Source organism: Cucurbita maxima, unplaced genomic scaffold (assembly GCF_002738345.1).
Source record: "Cucurbita maxima cultivar Rimu unplaced genomic scaffold, Cmax_1.0 Cma_Scf00008, whole genome shotgun sequence".
Taxonomy (NCBI): Eukaryota; Viridiplantae; Streptophyta; class Magnoliopsida; order Cucurbitales; family Cucurbitaceae; genus Cucurbita; species Cucurbita maxima.
In genome coordinates this window covers 3,863,039-3,879,183 of record NW_019272024.1, presented here as the reverse complement: position 1 = coordinate 3,879,183, position 16,145 = coordinate 3,863,039, and the positions used below count along the sequence as shown (strand labels likewise).

The 16,145-nt window shown below is 36.7% G+C and overlaps 3 protein-coding genes across 4 annotated transcripts in view; all 3 read right to left on the bottom strand.

The window, feature by feature from the left end:
- Positions 1 to 2,299: 2,299 nt before the first annotated feature.
- On the bottom strand, positions 2,300 to 5,339 carry LOC111482732 (cytochrome c oxidase subunit 6a, mitochondrial-like). Its single transcript, XM_023128662.1, has 4 exons — positions 5,163 to 5,339; positions 3,815 to 3,921; positions 3,657 to 3,699; positions 2,300 to 2,549 (listed from the first exon to the last, which is right to left on the bottom strand). The coding sequence occupies exons 1-4, from the start codon at positions 5,272 to 5,274 to the stop codon at positions 2,515 to 2,517; spliced, it is 297 nt and encodes a 98-aa protein (XP_022984430.1). The 5' UTR covers positions 5,275 to 5,339; the 3' UTR covers positions 2,300 to 2,514.
- A 928-nt stretch (positions 5,340 to 6,267) lies between these two features.
- Positions 6,268 to 12,022, bottom strand: LOC111482657 (protein LUTEIN DEFICIENT 5, chloroplastic). Its single transcript, XM_023128552.1, has 16 exons — positions 11,631 to 12,022; positions 11,364 to 11,526; positions 11,043 to 11,259; positions 10,872 to 10,943; positions 10,689 to 10,799; positions 9,325 to 9,516; positions 9,058 to 9,219; positions 8,882 to 8,977; positions 8,702 to 8,803; positions 8,459 to 8,491; positions 8,297 to 8,377; positions 8,132 to 8,214; positions 7,836 to 7,967; positions 7,293 to 7,353; positions 7,113 to 7,178; positions 6,268 to 6,680 (listed from the first exon to the last, which is right to left on the bottom strand). The coding sequence occupies exons 1-16, from the start codon at positions 11,761 to 11,763 to the stop codon at positions 6,489 to 6,491; spliced, it is 1,896 nt and encodes a 631-aa protein (XP_022984320.1). The 5' UTR covers positions 11,764 to 12,022; the 3' UTR covers positions 6,268 to 6,488.
- A 1,189-nt stretch (positions 12,023 to 13,211) lies between these two features.
- LOC111482658 (probable UDP-arabinopyranose mutase 5) overlaps positions 13,212 to 16,145 on the bottom strand; it is a 4,285-nt gene continuing 1,351 nt past the window's right edge. The window contains exons 2-3 of one of the 2 annotated variants that reach the window (XM_023128554.1): positions 14,772 to 14,901; positions 13,212 to 14,553 (exon numbers count right to left, since the gene is read on the bottom strand). In XM_023128554.1, the coding sequence (XP_022984322.1) occupies positions 13,484 to 14,553; positions 14,772 to 14,901 (1,200 nt within the window). In that variant the 3' untranslated portion in view covers positions 13,212 to 13,483. Of the gene's footprint in view, positions 14,680 to 14,771; positions 14,905 to 16,145 lie in introns of both variants that reach the window. The other variant, XM_023128553.1, reaches the window with a different exon arrangement.

Genomic DNA, 16,145 nt, shown 5'->3' with positions numbered 1-16,145 from the left:
TTTTTTTTTTTTTTTTTTTTTTTTTTTTTTTTAAGGTGGTTGGATTTTGGTGTTTTTTTTTTTTTTTTTGTTGGTTTTAAAAAAATTATTTTTATCCACGATCATTTTATATTAATAATTAAATTTTCCTTTTTCAGATTAAAAAAATGTCTTAATTTGTATTTTTCTAAATTTTCAACCCAACTCACTTTTTATGATTTGGATTGGTTAGTGAAGTTTGTCGAGTTATTAGATCATATGAACATTTTGTTTGTATGTGAACGAACACCGTTTCATACTCCATCATCCTTCTTCTTTCATTTCCTTTCACTTATATAATTCGTTCTCCATTTCTCGTATTTATTTTCTTTTTAATACTTTCTTTAAATATTAAAATTTTAAATAATTAGAAATTTCTCGATGATTTTTTCAACTGAGATTTTGATATAGAAAGATCTCTCTCGGGGACGGGAAGGTTATTAGGGTCAGATTGTTGAAAAAATGTGTCCACAGAGAAAGGACAATTTTGTCCTCTAAATGACAAACTACTTTTCAACAAAATCTACCAAATACTGAACACTTTAGAGTTTGGACATTCAATTTTGCATCTCTATTATTACCTATTGCTGCCTCTTTTCATTTAACATTTTTTTCTTTTTAACTTTTTATCTATTTTTATTAAAAAAAGAGAATATTGTCATCACGGATCTTCCCCACGATAATGTTAAACGACATTATTTAAATAAAAAAAAATACCCCATTACTAAAAATTTGAAATTCGGACATTCTCCTATCTCCCATGCAACATACTACCATTATTTACTTTTCACTTCGAAGAGTGAAACACTATTTCCACACACCAACACGAGTTCTTTCAACATGTTTCGTCCTTACTCACATACATCTTAAAAGAACATTCTAGAGGTCACTAAATATTGCTAGACTAGAGGATTTTCTTAAAAAACATGTAATTGAGACAAAACATGCTGAAATGACTCATAATAGTATGTGGGGATAGTAACAAACGTGATTATATCACATGGAATGAAGGAAAATGTCGAGAGCATTATATTGTAAAAGTGTTTATTCGAGAAACGATCGAAATATATTAGTCATATCATGCGAGAAAGAAAAAGAAAAAGAAAGACAGAAAAAATGGAAGGAGGCATAAAATGAGACAAAGAATTCTTTGATTTGATTCTTTTTGATATGTATATTCTCATATTTTATACTTCAAAAGTATTAATAAATGTGTACTTTAAATTAAAAATCAAAAGTTTTGGTTTTTTTTTTATTTTAAAAAAAAGAACAATCTATTAATATTTTAAAAAGGTTTAATTTATAATTTAACTTAAAAACATTCTTTGAAATGAACCTAATTATTTTGCCTTGAAAATACAAAAATGGAAGGAGGAATGTTTAATTATTATTATTATTTTTATTTTGGGGGTAACCAAATTAGTTTAAATTAAAAAAATAAAAAAAAATGTTGGGATGAATTTATTAATAATATAGAAAGTAGAAAACAGCTTTAGTTGTGAACTTTTTGACAATTCAACACATCAAAAAAAGGTGGAATGGGACAGACAGCAAATAAAGCAACATGCCTGTTAAAGCATTTCGCTTTTAACTACAATTTTTTAAATCTTTATAATAATAATAATAATAATAATAATAAATTAAAATATCAATTGGATTCAATATTTCAACTTAAATATTTGTGTTCATCAACTTTTCAATTATTTATTTGTTCATCAACTTCGAACAATAATGGTTTTAAAATTTGAATTACAGTGCTTAAAAAGAATATATTGTATAGTGGATATGACATGATTTTAGAAATAATGATTTTAGTGGGTTTTCAGTGATTTATTAAAATCATTTAGTTTTGTACTTTTTTATTTTTATCATCAAACTTTAATTATTAAAATTATATTTTGACCTGATTTCAAACGCCACAAAAAAGTGTTTTTTTGAGTTTATCTCCTTGCTTTTTGATAATCTCTAATTCTAATCTTCTTATCCAATCAAATCTAATTCAATCAGTCCATTTACTATCTATACCGAAACTGCATTATGGCCCAATTCTGACAGGTAATAGATACTTGAACTTTGCAATATTTGACTGATCACAATACTGTATAGTCCATTTACTATCTATACCGACTAACAAAAAATGGTCCGATCAGTGGTGTATAAAACCATTGAAGTTCTTGTTCTAGTTCTTGTGATCCAACTATGTTGATAAACCTAATAATTGCTTCAGTTTACTAAGTAACCACTAATTACAAACACATTTTTCAATCCAAACTCAGCTTTCGAATGATGGAAAGTTAATTTTATTAATCAGGAAGGATAGTTTTGACAACACAAAAAAGATATCAGACCCTGATAGCATTTTAACAAATGAAAAATGACCATGCATCCTTAGTAAAGAAAATTTCAACCGAACCAGTCGATGAAGTCTTTCTGATATGGAACAAAGTGAGAAGTAGAATTCCTATGCTCGATGTCCCCTCGAACCAAAGCAAGTCCTTAGTGATGCTTCACTTCAAAGAGACCATCGGGACCTGATGAACAAACAAAGGGTTGAGAATTAAAAAAAATAAATTATTATTTGAAGTGAAACAATTATTTTCACAACAAATAATAAACGCAAAAGGACGACGAGAAACGAACAGAGTGCAAAATCCATCAAATTCACCCAGTTTTGATAAATGCTGCAGTACATCTCTAGGTCTACTTCCTACAATGATGCTATGAAGTTTTTGCTTGTAAAGATTTTAAAGACCAGTTTCAACTGCAGTTGTTCTAAAATATAACGAGAGAAGAAACTGTACAAACAGAGTTACCAAAAAATAAAAGTGGAAAACCTAGAGATGATCAACAACAGAAAGTGGTAGACATTGAACTACCATTTGATATTTGACGATGGGGCAGCTCAAAGTTAAGTGAGGGTTCGGTAAATGAAAGGAGGAGGTTGTAAAATAGATCAGAAAACTGTTGGCAAGCTGAACGAGGTAATTATGAGTTACTAGCGGCCGTTGGTAGCAAATCTATTCGTTACATAATAGCTGTAAGTTTGCTTGGGAAACTAAGTTAGATGGTTCAGCTTCCAGATGCCAACATTATCAATGGCCTAAGTTCAACTTTCAACATTATGCTCAAGCAACGTAAGCTGTAAACAGAGATAATGACTGCTAATGAATTTTTGTTTCTGATTACTATAAACACTGTCCAATCCAAACAAAGAAAAACGTCCATAATTATGAACGTGGACTGTGGAAAGCATAGAGGCATAATCACTAATTATTTGTAAAATCTACATTATGTTTAATGTTACATTCATAAAAACAATAATTTATTTTAAGAAAACGACTAGCACCATAAATCAACTCAGAAAATCCACCACTACTTAGAAATTATACATTTTGGGCACTTTCTTTTTTAACAAAATGAATATTGAAATGCATGTAGAAAATAGAGTTCGTTATTTCTAGAAAGTATTAAAAATAATTGAAAAGATAATATAATATAGCATCATCTTTAATGGGAAGAAAATAACACTACATGTCATCACAGCAGTATCCAGTTCTAGTTTCCTCTTCAAAACCCAAATTGCAACTTCAAAGGGATCTAAAAGATGTAATAGAACTAGTAATGACGTGGAAGCTTACCCCATGGGAACTCTTTATTGCGAATGTGCAAATATGGGTATGCCTGCAAACAATGAAAACCCAAAAAAAATGGGCCACAAATGAGAAACAATGCATAATGCAACCAATATATTGAGAAGTGGAGGAAAAATTATAAATTGACTGAAGCTATAGCTCACAGGGGGCTCTTCATAGTGGGGGTGGCCCTTTGATAGATTATAGAATGCTAAAATAGAGCAGGATACAATGCCTGCATAAGTAATTTTCTCCCACTTTGCCGTTTCACCTGACATAAAGAAAGAAAGTTTGTGTGAGAGATAAAATATAGGGAGCACAAGCATCATTGCACTCCTGCATACGGTTATTCCTTCTGCAATAGTATTTAGAAATAACAATAAGTAATTGTACCCAAACAACGTAAAGAGCCATCAAGTATATGTTTCAGTGGGTTACTAGAAAATAAATTCACAACACTGAATTAGATTAGCTCAAACAAAAAAACAGAAGAATATCTGTTCCCCTCCCCCAACCCCACCCAGAAACGTGAGAGAAAAGAGAGAAAAAAATGGGAGAAAATAAAGAAGCGGGAAAGCCCACATGGAATGATCCCATTGGCAAGGGGTTTGCGGCCTCTCGGTCATACCAACTTAGAGGTCCCAAGTTCGAACCTTCGGGTGAGCATAATACTAAAAACCCTTGATGTCTCCTTAAGTCTGGGCCTTGAGGTGGATGTGGGTGCCTGGCTAAGAGGAGCACAGTTCTGACTCCCGGTTATCAAAAGAACAAAAAAAAAAGCAGGCGTAAGGTTAGAGGTGGAGAAACTTCCACGACCTTCATCCTGGGGAAGAATTGTTTTATTAAAAAGCCCTAAACCCTCTAATAAATTTACTGAGTTTACGTTTCCTTTCGTTCATGTCTTATTTATGCGAAATCAGAATTAAATTAAGCCTACCACAAGCCACATCCAAGACTTTCGTTCATGTCTTTTCTTTTCTTTTCTTAATGCAATCATAGAAATCAAGAATTATGCTGCTGCCACTCAGTAATGGATCAAGAAATATGTTTGCCCCTCTTGTTTTCTTCTTTCCCATCAGCTTTAAATCAAATTAACTTCTTAGCGACTGGAAACCTCATCCACGTTAATTCTCAAATGTGTCATGTATATACTCCCGCTCGATGATTTAACAACACTAAAGAATAACAACATTTAAATCAGAATTCAAATTTCAAAACACCTCCTTTCGCGAGACTTCCAATCATAAAGGAACAAAAAACATCGGATCAAATCATTTTGGACTAAATTTCTTAACATGATTCAATAATCAACATCATCCTTGTTTCCCTCCATTTCGTCAGATGAAAATAGCGCAGGCAAATGAATGAAATCAAACATATAACGGGTTAAACAAAGTTTCCAAAAGCAACAAGCAAAAATTCCGTCAATAAAGAAAAGAAAATTGAGGGAGACGTGTTTGTAGCGCATACACGATCACAATCCGAAATACCGAGAGAGAGAAAGAGACTTACGAGCATCGTCGTGGGCAGAGGAAGCGAAGCCGCGTTTAGGCTGAGCGGGGTTTCGTGAGGCACCGCGGAAGGCGGCGCGAAGAAGATTGGATCGGATCATCGCCATTGCCATTTTCCCCGACTCTCTCACACAAATTACCGAGATGATTGTAATAACCAAACCCTTGCATTTTAGATTGAAACTCTTTCGCTAGAATAATCCCAAGCGTGTAACTTCGCACGTGCGTTTCCAGAAAATTAAGGGAAAAAAACCGTCCCCGTTTCAAAATTTTTATTTCTATTTTTAACTTTATATTTTTTATTTATTTTTAGGCCTTAAACTTTAGCTTATATTTCAATTACACCCTTTATATTTCAAAATTTTCATTTTAATCTTTTAACCGACAACCGCATCAATAGCCCAAGCGTGTAACTTGACACGGTGCGCTTAGAAAGTCAATACAAACATGTGTCTTAAGAGATATAGTTTAGGTTCGACCAAAAAAATCACACATTATGTTTTAATCTATTCAATAAGAAATTCGGATTGAACATTACACAGATCCATCTGCTATTAGATTTGATAGTAAGTTGCACGTAACACTTTCATCTTCTTTGTATTGATTTTCTCTCTGCGAAAGTGTGAGATCCCACACCGATTGAAGAGGGAAACGAAAACATTCATTATAAGAGTGTGAAAACTTCTCTCCAGTAGACACGTAAAATTGTGAGATTGACGACGATACATAATAGGCTAAAACAGACAATAGACTTAGGTTGTTACAAATTGTATCAGAGTCAGACATCGAATGATGTGCCGAAAGGATATTGGACCCCAAGGGGTGAAGGGAACAAAACATTTCTGATAAGAGTGTGAAACATCTACAACACGATTTAAAACCGTGAGGTTAACACCAATATGTAACGAGTTAAAACGAACAATATCTGCTAGTGGTGAGTTTAGGGTCCTTACCATACCAAAAAATCAACCGAAAAAACTCGATTATAAGATTTGATGACCCAAATTTTCAAGTTGTTTTTTTCCCTACTCTGAAACGACCATGATTCTGCTCAACCCCAGAAAATACTTGCTTCCATTTCATCAGTACAAAGAACAGCACTAAAGTTTGTAGCCAAATCAACGGATTTAGACAGGGAAATACATCTATATTTATAACATTCAAGAAGTATAATAAGAACAGTTTCTTTTTTTTGTTTACATATACAAATCATTCAATATACAATCGATGATTCACTAACGAGTCATCGGTTTTCGGGTTCCTCTCTTCCTGCATCTTCTTACTTGAGTAGACTAATTTCAACCATGGGGAGACACTGCTAGTATTATCAAGAATGAGCAGAAGAAACTTCTCCTTCTTGAGCAATTTCTGTTTCATCTTTCAAGAAACCGACCGATGAATCACCGACCATTGCAGGCATCTTCTCTAATGTGGGTATGATTGGAGGTTTCATTCTTCGTGTAACCGTCATTTTCAATCCATCTGTCGTATGAATCGTAGCTCCAGTTGTCATTTTTACCTGTAGGGATGATCTTAGTTTCATGAAGCATCAAACAACTCAAGAACACAGTTGTAAGACCCAGAACAGATCTTGTTACTCTCCTACATTCAACTGTTCGTAAACAGGAAACTAGTGATGGTTTAAGACTTCACATCCTAACTGAAAAACAAATTTTGCGCCTAAGCTAGTCCAAGCTCACGGCTAGTAGATATTGTCTTCTTTAGGCTTTCCCTTTCGGGCTTCCCCCCAAAATTTTTAAAACACGTCTACTAAGGAGAGATTTGCACATCCTTACAAAGAATGCTCTACGTTCTCTGATGTGGGATTTCACAAAACTAAGGTGGAGAATGAAGCTATACCAGTCGAAGAACACCATTCGTACAACATAAAGGAAGACTTGAAGAACACGAGTAAAAAAAAAAAAAAAAAACATATCAGGCAGAAACATACAGGAGGTGCTCCAAGTGCCATTTGGAAGTCAAATCGCCGAACAAGCATGGCAAGTGCTACAACAGCCTGTATATTGGAAAACGAATATTTAGTATTCTGTTGTCTTTTCTGTTCTTTTTGTTGTTGTCATCGTTGCTGCTGCAAATGAACAACTTTTTAAATCCTATTTAGAACAAATACCTCGTACAAAGCAAACATGTCTCCCACACATTTCCGTGGTCCACCACCGAACGGCAAATACCTATAATATCGATTGTTGTAGGTATTAGTTCTCATAAAAGACAATAGATGCATAGCAATACTATCGTTAATGCTAAGCCATCTAATTGAATCATCCTATCTTCTGTTTTGTTTCACAAGTTTAGGAATAAATCAATAGATTGGCTTGAGATATCAATTAGTATTCTTATCTACCAACTCGTATCATTCTTTTGTCAGCTTGAATGGTAATTGCACTCCATTAATAATCAATGCAAATTTGGGATATTCTTCCATGTATTCCTAAAGCGGGGGCGGTAGATGTAACAGCCCAAGCCCACCGCTAGCAGGTATTGTTATCTTTGGACTTTCCCTTCTGGGTTCTCCTCAAGGTTTTAAAACGTGTCTACTAGGGAAAGTTTTTCACACTCTTATAAGGAATGCTCTGTTCCCCTCTCCAACTGATGTGGGATCTCACAATCTACCTCCCTTGACTAATACACTATAAATACGTATGTATCGAACCTGAAATTTTGATTGGTCTCATTAGGATTGGGTCCATCCAAAGGCCACCTTTCAGGATTAAATTTATCTGCATCATCCCAAAGTTCTGTACTGCGATGTAAGTTCCAAACAGATATGAATATGTCTTCACCCCTGCAAATATAAACCATTACTTCCCATTATCCTCTTAATGCTAACATCAAAATAGCTAGTTATGTGATTTTAGAAATAGAACAAAGTTTATATTGAAGATAAATAAAACTTCATGTAATACTAAAGCTATGAGAAGAGAATGAAACAGTTGATTTGTTATTTACTTCTTTATTGGGTACTTTCCGAGCATATCGTTGTCAAGAGATCGACGTATTAAAACTGGTGGCTGTGGGTAAAGCCTCAAGGACTGTAATTGCAGGAGAAAGTCACTCAACAATATGGAATACATCCACAATAATATATTAAATTGAACAGCTATGAAACCTCACTTCGTTAATTATTCGTGTGGCATATTTGAGGTTCTTCATATCTTCGATAGTTGGAAACCGATCCCCGAGGACCGAATCAACCTAACAAAATTACACCAGTATGAAAGATAAGGATTTTTTGTTCTTTATCTACAATAAAAGTATAGAAGAAGACTTCATTACCTCCTCTTGGAGCTTGGCCATGATCCTAGGCTCCTGCAACCAAAAATCACGGCTAAAGTTGAGACGATTTCATGGTGAACAATTTGAATTGGATTGTAGCACTATGTACTGTGGAACATACTACAAGTATTGAATGATAAAACAGAATATATCTTATGTGTTTATGTGTTGGATAAAATTTTATGTCCAGACCGAAAGAGGGACATATACTTAGTGCCTCTTAAATGCGAAGAAATCGATTACCTTGGAAAGAAGATAAAAGGTCCATGTTAAAACTGCAGCAGTTGTTTCATGCCCAGCTATGAGCATAGTCATCAAGTCATCACGAAGCTGCTTGCTTGAAACCTACACATAATAGCCCAGAAAGTTGTCAACTAGTTGGGTCTCCAATTTTCATCGACTAGTCAACTATTAGGAACGTACATCGTCTCCCGATGCCAAGAGGAAATGAAGTATGCTAGGATCTTGCTCGTTCATGTATTCTTCATGAAACTGCAGCTCTTCTTCATCAACCATCCTCTGAAAATGAGTGAAAAACATTAGAGTCAAATGAGAGTTCAGATCCTGATCAACTTTGAGGCCTGCAATTGCTACTTCACCTTGCATATAGCAATTAGTTGATCGAGGGTTTCATTGATCAATTTAAGGGCTTTAGAGACCTTTTTTTGCCGTGGAGAAATATCCTTCCAAATTGGAATTTCCCATACCGGAATTGGTGCAACGCTGCGATCTTCTGCTTCTCTTAGAACAGTGTAAACAGCCTGCTCTAAATGGAATATAAGCATTACAAAAACCAGAAAAATTTGACATACTGATGTCAAAGAACATCAGGATTTTCAATAGGAAAAAGAAATGGAAAGAGATACCTCAACTATGCCAGTGTCGTTTGTAAGTGAATCGAAGTCATAGTTAAAAACTGCTTTGCCAATGATATCTAAAGTCAGACGGGAGAAGAGGGACTCCATTTCCACATCTACACCATTAGATGCTGCATCATCTAGCTTATTGCAAAGCCTATCTGCAGCTTCTCCAAAAACATTAATCATAGCTCCTACATACTACATGAAAAGATCAACAGAAGTGTATATGTTATAAATGGATGGCTTAATTTTTAAGTGCTACATGAAAAGGGTTTCTTGAGGGCTAGGAAGACAAAAGATTTCGCTAGTATCAACTGTAAACAGAGTACACATCGGAAAGAAGATTCGAGACCTCCCCTTACTCTCCCGACACCTAGATTCCAATGTACCTCCCTCTGTGCAGAGAGCATTCTAGATAAGCAATAGCATCTTATACCATCCTCACAGTTACTGTAATGAATAATCGAGACTTCATTTAGTTTAATTTTACACCGGACGGTATGCCAGTGAGGACACTGAACCCCAAAGGGGGGTGGACATTGGGTGGTGTGTCAGCAAGGGCGCTGAGCCCAAAAGGGAGATGGACACCAGGCGATGTGCCAGCGCGGACGCTGGACTCCGAAGGGGGGTGGACTGTGAGATCCCACATCGATTGGATAGAGGAACGAATACCAACGAGGACGTTGGGCCCCGAAGGAGGGTGGATTGTAAGATATCGCATCGGTTGGAGAGAGGAACAAAACATTCTTTATAAGGGTGTGGAAACGTCTCCCTATCAGACGCGTTTTAAAAACCTTGAGGAGAAGCCCGAAAGGGAAAGCCTAAAGAAGACAATATCTGCTAGCGGTGAGCCTCAGTCGTTACACTTACACACACGTTGTTGGGATGATGTACCAGCCTGAGGCCACTACTAGTAGATATTGTCCGCTTTGACTCATTACGTATCACCGTCAGCCTCACAGTTTTAAAACATGTCTGCTAGGGAAAGGTTTCCACACTCTTATAAGGAATGCTCCGTTCCCCTCTCCAACCAACAATGTAAGATCTCACAATCCACCCCCCTTGGGAGCCAGCGTCCTCGCTGGCACGCCGTCAGTGCCTGACTTTGATACCATTTGTAACAGCCCCAGACTACCGCTAATAGATATTGTTTGCTTTGGTCCGTTACGTATCACCGTCAGCCTCACGGTTTTAAAACGCATCTACTAGGGAGAGGTTTTCACATCCTTATAAGGAATGCTTCATTTCCCTCTCCAAGCAATGTAGGATCTCACAAATGACTTGCTTTATTACTTGCCATCATTCTTATGAGCAAATATCTAAGCAAAAAAGTAAGTACACGCGGAAAGGGCAAGTAAGAGTTACCCTACCTTCATATGCAAAGATGGGACTATAGCCCGTCTTCGTACACGCCATATCTCTCCATCAGCTGGTATAAGTCCCTTCCCCATGACAAAGTCAAGAATTTCAGCTAAGATACCCTGTGCATCCAACTATCATCAGTATACAAAGAAGGAACCAACAAATTTTACTAACTTGACAAACAGGAGTACCTTAGAATAATTCTTTGGATTATTCTTCAGTATATGTTTAGCAATGGAAGGATCAGAAACAATCAAGAACGACTGCAAGAAGACCAAGATATCATACATTAAGGGATACCTTACAAGTTGTCACAATGCGGAATAAGTTGCTGCAACTTATAGAACTAAATAGGAACAAACCTTTGGCCCAAAACTCAATCTAAAGATCCCACCATACGTGAGATAAAGCTCATACAGAGGTATGAAGAAGGCCTCACTACGAACTGCATCTAATGATCCTTTAGCTTCAGGGATCTTGGGATATTGTTCTTGAGCATTGATGAAACCAAATAGTAAATCCAGAATATCACTAGGAACACCCATCTTCGACAACCCACTCCTCAACACAGATGGAAAACTTGATTCCCAAAACAAAACACATAATAATCAAGCATTATGTCAGTCCATATATTAAGAAAGAGCTATCAATTCGTAGGATCTAGTACACAAATACTTGTATACCCAGCTTTTTCCACTGTGAATTCTCCAGAGGCGATCCGAGCAGACAATTCTGCCCGCTGTTTCTCTTTAAGTAACTGCTCCACACTTTTAACTCCATCATCCAACGAATCAGGCTCCTTACCATTAGAAGAAGCACATTTAACGACGCGTAAACCATAAGCTCCTAAGAACCCAGAAGCCAAACAAGATAAGGAAGGACAAAAAAGAAATCCCACAAGGAAAAACACAAAAATTACTTCACGAAACGAAAGGTAGCTGACAACAAACCTCCTTGACATCGTGGATAATAAGAGGAAGATGGGCCAGTGCATAATAATCTATGCGTACGAAATTTGGTCTGAACAAATGATGGGGTCGAAAATGAGGAATAAGGTTTAAACATGGCGAAATTGGCAGCCATGGAAGATGGGTTGCTTTGTTTTTGGATAAAATTAAGATATCAGAATCGGAAATGAAGAGAAGAACAAATTCGTGGAAGATGCCGAGCAAGCTAAGTTGTAAACAGAGAATGAGAGAGAGAGAGGAAGCTAAAATGAGTGAAAAAGATAAATGCCGGACAATTTGCTTGGCGTTTTCCGCTGTGCGGACCGCCAAGGAACGGCTGATGGTATCTTGGTGGTTCTGAGCGGCAATGATTACTCGAAAGATTCCGCCTGAGAAGCCCACGAAGAAACACCGAGGAAATTATAAATTTAAAATTAAAAAATTAAAAAAAATAAAAAAATAACGTCGTTTTATTATTTTTTTGGAAAATATAATTACGAAAATAGACTCTTTTCCAACTTCTGCTCGGTCTCATTGATACAAACACAAAAATAAAAAAATAATATTTGCTAGCAATAGGCTGCCCCAAAGAGGACAATATCGGCTAGCAATAGACTGCCCAAAGAGGATAGCTAGCAAAAAGCTGCGCAAAAGTACAATATCTACTAATAATAGGCTGCTCAAAGAGGATAATGTATATTGGGTGAAGACAATATCTTATAGTAATAAACTGCTCAAAGAAGATAATATCTGCTAGCAATAAACTATTCAAAGAAGACAATGTCTACTAGTAATAGACTGCTCAAAGAGGAAAAAAGAAGACAATGTCTATTAGCAATAGACTGCTCAAAGACAGTGTCTACAAGCAATAGACTGCTCAAAGAGGACAATGTAGCATTAGACTGTTTAAAGAGAATAATGTCTACTAGCAATAGACTGTTCAAAGAGGACAATGTAGCATTAGATTGTTTAAAGAGGACAATGTCTACTAGCAAAAGACTATTCAAAGAGGACAATGCGTCAAGCGTCCCTACTAGTAATAGACTGTTCAAAGATGACAATGCATCCTTACTAGGAATAGACTGTTCAAAGAGGACAATGCATCCCTACTAGGAATAGACTGTTCAAAGAGAACAATGCATCCCTACTAGCAATAGACTGTTCAAAGAGGACAATGCGTCCCTACTAGTAATAGACGGTTCAAAGAAGACAATGCATCCCTACTAGTAATAGACGGTTCAAAGAGGACAATGTCTACTAGGAATAGACTATTCAAAGAGGACAGTGCGTCCCTACTAAGAATAGACGGTTCAAAGAGAACAATGCATCCCTACTAGTAATAGATGGTTCAAAGAGGACAATGTCTACTAGCAATAGACTATTCAAAGGGGACAATGCGTCCCTACTAGCAATAGACAGTTCAAAGAGGACGATGCGTCCCTACTAGCAATAGACAGTTCAAAGAGGGCGATGCGTCCCTACTAAGGATAAACGTTCAAAGAGCTTGGACAGTTAGATTAAAAAGTTTAAAAATCTATTCGAAGCAAAAATTGATTAAGAACCATATTAGAAGAAATTAGTATGGCCAGAACCGTATTCAATCACAAGCAATTCATACGAAGCATCCATTGTCCACAGCCAATCAAACAACAAAACAACAGCCTTCAGTGATGCTGAGATATATCAAACATGAAAGTAAAATAACTGTGAAACAGTTCTCTCTTCGCCATTACGAAATTTCAACAGCCTTCTCAAATCGTTGTTACAGCAAGAAAATAGAGGGAGCTTTCTGTTATTAATTGAAGGGAAGGGTGGGGGAGGAAGTGAAGGAGGCCAAACTCACTCATCAACTCCTCCTAATTGTCCACAGGCAAAGGACCAGATCCAGCGTTCTTCCAAATCTCGACCCATTCGACCATGGCATCAGCAGCACGAGCAAACATTTGGTTCGAGCGACCGAGCTTCTCCTTCACTGCCTTTGCTATCTCGAGGAAACAGGCTTCAGCTGTAACTGCTGCTTCTGGTAACCTAAGAGTTTGAAAGAAGGGAACAACTTCTTCCATTAGCTTCACCCCTTCCCACTCTTTCTTCAGGCTCTCTACTGCACTTCCTCTTTCATTTCTCCAAACATATGGCAGCCCACTTTTCACACCAAGCTTCAGGTGATCACATGTTACCTTAACGCATAATCCGCACCATATATCTTCCATGGTTTCCCACCGAAACTTTCCTTCCCCGGCCAATCTCAAAGCTGGACATAAAGCAGGACCAACCACCTCTCGATCGAACGCAATGTTGATTCCACTCACAGGCAACATGGCCCCTGCTGGAATAGTGAGGACTGCATCGACATAGCGCGTGTTCCTCAGACTTGGCTTGAGGGCTTGTGTTGGTGCATCATAATCTGCTAGATTCAGCCACAGTCCACATGACAGACTACAAGCAACCCCACTCCTTAAGCTAAATGGGTAACCACGGACGAAATCCGCTCCTTTCCTAAATGGATCATACAATGTGTTGAAGAAGAAAGGAGTGGCTGGAGTCGAAAGGTTCGATATGTGCTGTGCTACAAATTCTACTAACAAGCCCTTATCATCTTTGGCTGGAACACAGTCATCATCAATTGAGATGATATATTTTTTTCTGGACATGAGGTAGCCAAAGTATCGGCAAGAGTAACCAGAGAATTTAATTGAATTAGAAGCACCAACAATTCTATCTATATCTTGTTGAGTATAGACGTCCAGATCAAAGCCATCTGGAATTATGAGGTCCTCTTTGAGTTCAGGATCCTTGACAATAATCAAGTGGTATTGGGAGAAAATAGGCTTCCATTCGTTCATAAATGAAGTCAGATCAGAGTGGAGCGCTCCGACTACAATGTCGACCTCGCTATCCATAATATTAAGCTGGGACATCTTTAAAACTTCTCAAGAAAATAAAAACAATGATTTGTGATAATAATTTAAAAAAGAAAAGAAAAGATTGGCAACTCTCCTTAAAAGAAGCAGCAGAAGTTTTATCACTGAATCCTAGAATTTTTCTGAACACCCTGCATCAAGTATTCAGTGTAAGGAAGATAAATGGATAAACCGATCACAAAATCGAGCAACAGAACATCGGTAATATCTAGATTTTTCTTACTGGTAGGAAGAACAGGGGTGACAATTTGCTGGATATTGAATGCCTCAATGAGCGAAAGAACTTCATCTTTTCCAGTTGCCACGAACAACTTTAAAACCCTCTCGTTTAACTTTCCAGCCCTTAAAGTTTCCTGCTTCACGAAAGTAAGTCATCTACTCAGTAACTCGCAAGTACTAGTCAGTAAGAAGGCTCAACATCAAATATACATAAAAAAGTTAACTAACGGTGAAGCAAAAAGGTCAGTTCTGTATTGCTCTAATATAACATTAAGGATCATTTGCTGCATTACACATTCAAAAAGTTGCGAGCTAATTTTCAGCATAGATTTGAACATTGTGCACAAAGGTCTAACCACAGGAACCAATGGGGTATCACTTCAATCATTTGGCCTTCATTTCCGCACGCAATCATTATTGCGTACAGATCATTTCTTCCATGTTTCATACAGATGACAGCTAAAGAAAAGGAGTTAATAAACCAACGATACATTAAAAAGAACAGTCTTAGAGTTTCATATGTAATAAGGCTGGCTGAAAGCAGTAATCAATTAACATGGCCCTTCCCAAGAACTATTGAAGAAAATCTGAGGGCTTTTCAAATTATATAAATTTTTGGCCATCTTTTGGAGAATTCCTCCCCCTCAATTATCACTTTCCTTCCATCCAATGAGAAAACCAAGACAAAGGGCTTACAACAATTTGTTCTAACGTTTTGAGAAATTTAACACTAGAAATAGGATAGCATTTTTCGGATAGGAGTAATGTTGAGGAGGTATAAAAGCCGAACAAGACGAGGTTCTCCGTATATTTTGCAGCCTAGTATACCTAACAGCTTTGCATCTGTCTCCTTCTATTTGTTTCGCTAGCCGGAGAAATTTTTCGATCCTCACTAGCCTAAGCCTGAGTTTCACTTCCAGTCATTTCTTCCTTCGAGTTTGCACAACTAAACACCAAAATTTCCAAACGCCAATTTCACTACTAAACCAACAAATTCTTCTTTTAGTTTGAAAGTGTAGAATAAAACACAACAGAAAAACAATCACAACTAACCAGAGTTAATCCGACCGGGATGAGAACCAATCCGAGTTCAGCAAGCATACATTAGCTAAAATCTAAAACTTAGTTATGAAGGCAAGAATTCAACACAACTCAAAATCATAAAATGACACATAGATCCATTAAGTACAAAGCTCATTCAAAGCTTGTACATACACGTTACAACTTTGTTTCCCAAATAGCTTTTTCATTTGTTGAATGAGAAGCAAACAAATAGCCGAATACAATAAACAAAATAGCAGATGTAGGCTAGAATCTTCACATTCTAGCAAAAACAAAAAAAAAAAAAAAAAAAAAAAAAAAAAAAAAAAAAAAAAAA

Bases quoted from the DNA above. Each gene is read 5' to 3' on its own strand.
- LOC111482732 (XM_023128662.1), bottom strand. From the start codon at position 5,274: ATGGCAATGGCGATGATCCGATCCAATCTTCTTCGCGCCGCCTTCCGC. The intron at 3,922-5,162 runs GTAAGTCTCTTT...TCTTTATGTCAG, and splicing joins CTCTGCCCACGACGATGCTC to GTGAAACGGCAAAGTGGGAG. The intron at 3,700-3,814 runs GTGAGCTATAGC...CATTGTTTGCAG, and splicing joins CCCACTATGAAGAGCCCCCT to GCATACCCATATTTGCACAT.
- LOC111482657 (XM_023128552.1), bottom strand. From the start codon at position 11,763: ATGGCTGCCAATTTCGCCATGTTTAAACCTTATTCCTCATTTTCGACC. The intron at 11,527-11,630 runs GTTTGTTGTCAG...CTGGGTTCTTAG, and splicing joins TTATCCACGATGTCAAGGAG to GAGCTTATGGTTTACGCGTC. The intron at 11,260-11,363 runs GTATACAAGTAT...TTGGGAATCAAG, and splicing joins TTCACAGTGGAAAAAGCTGG to TTTTCCATCTGTGTTGAGGA.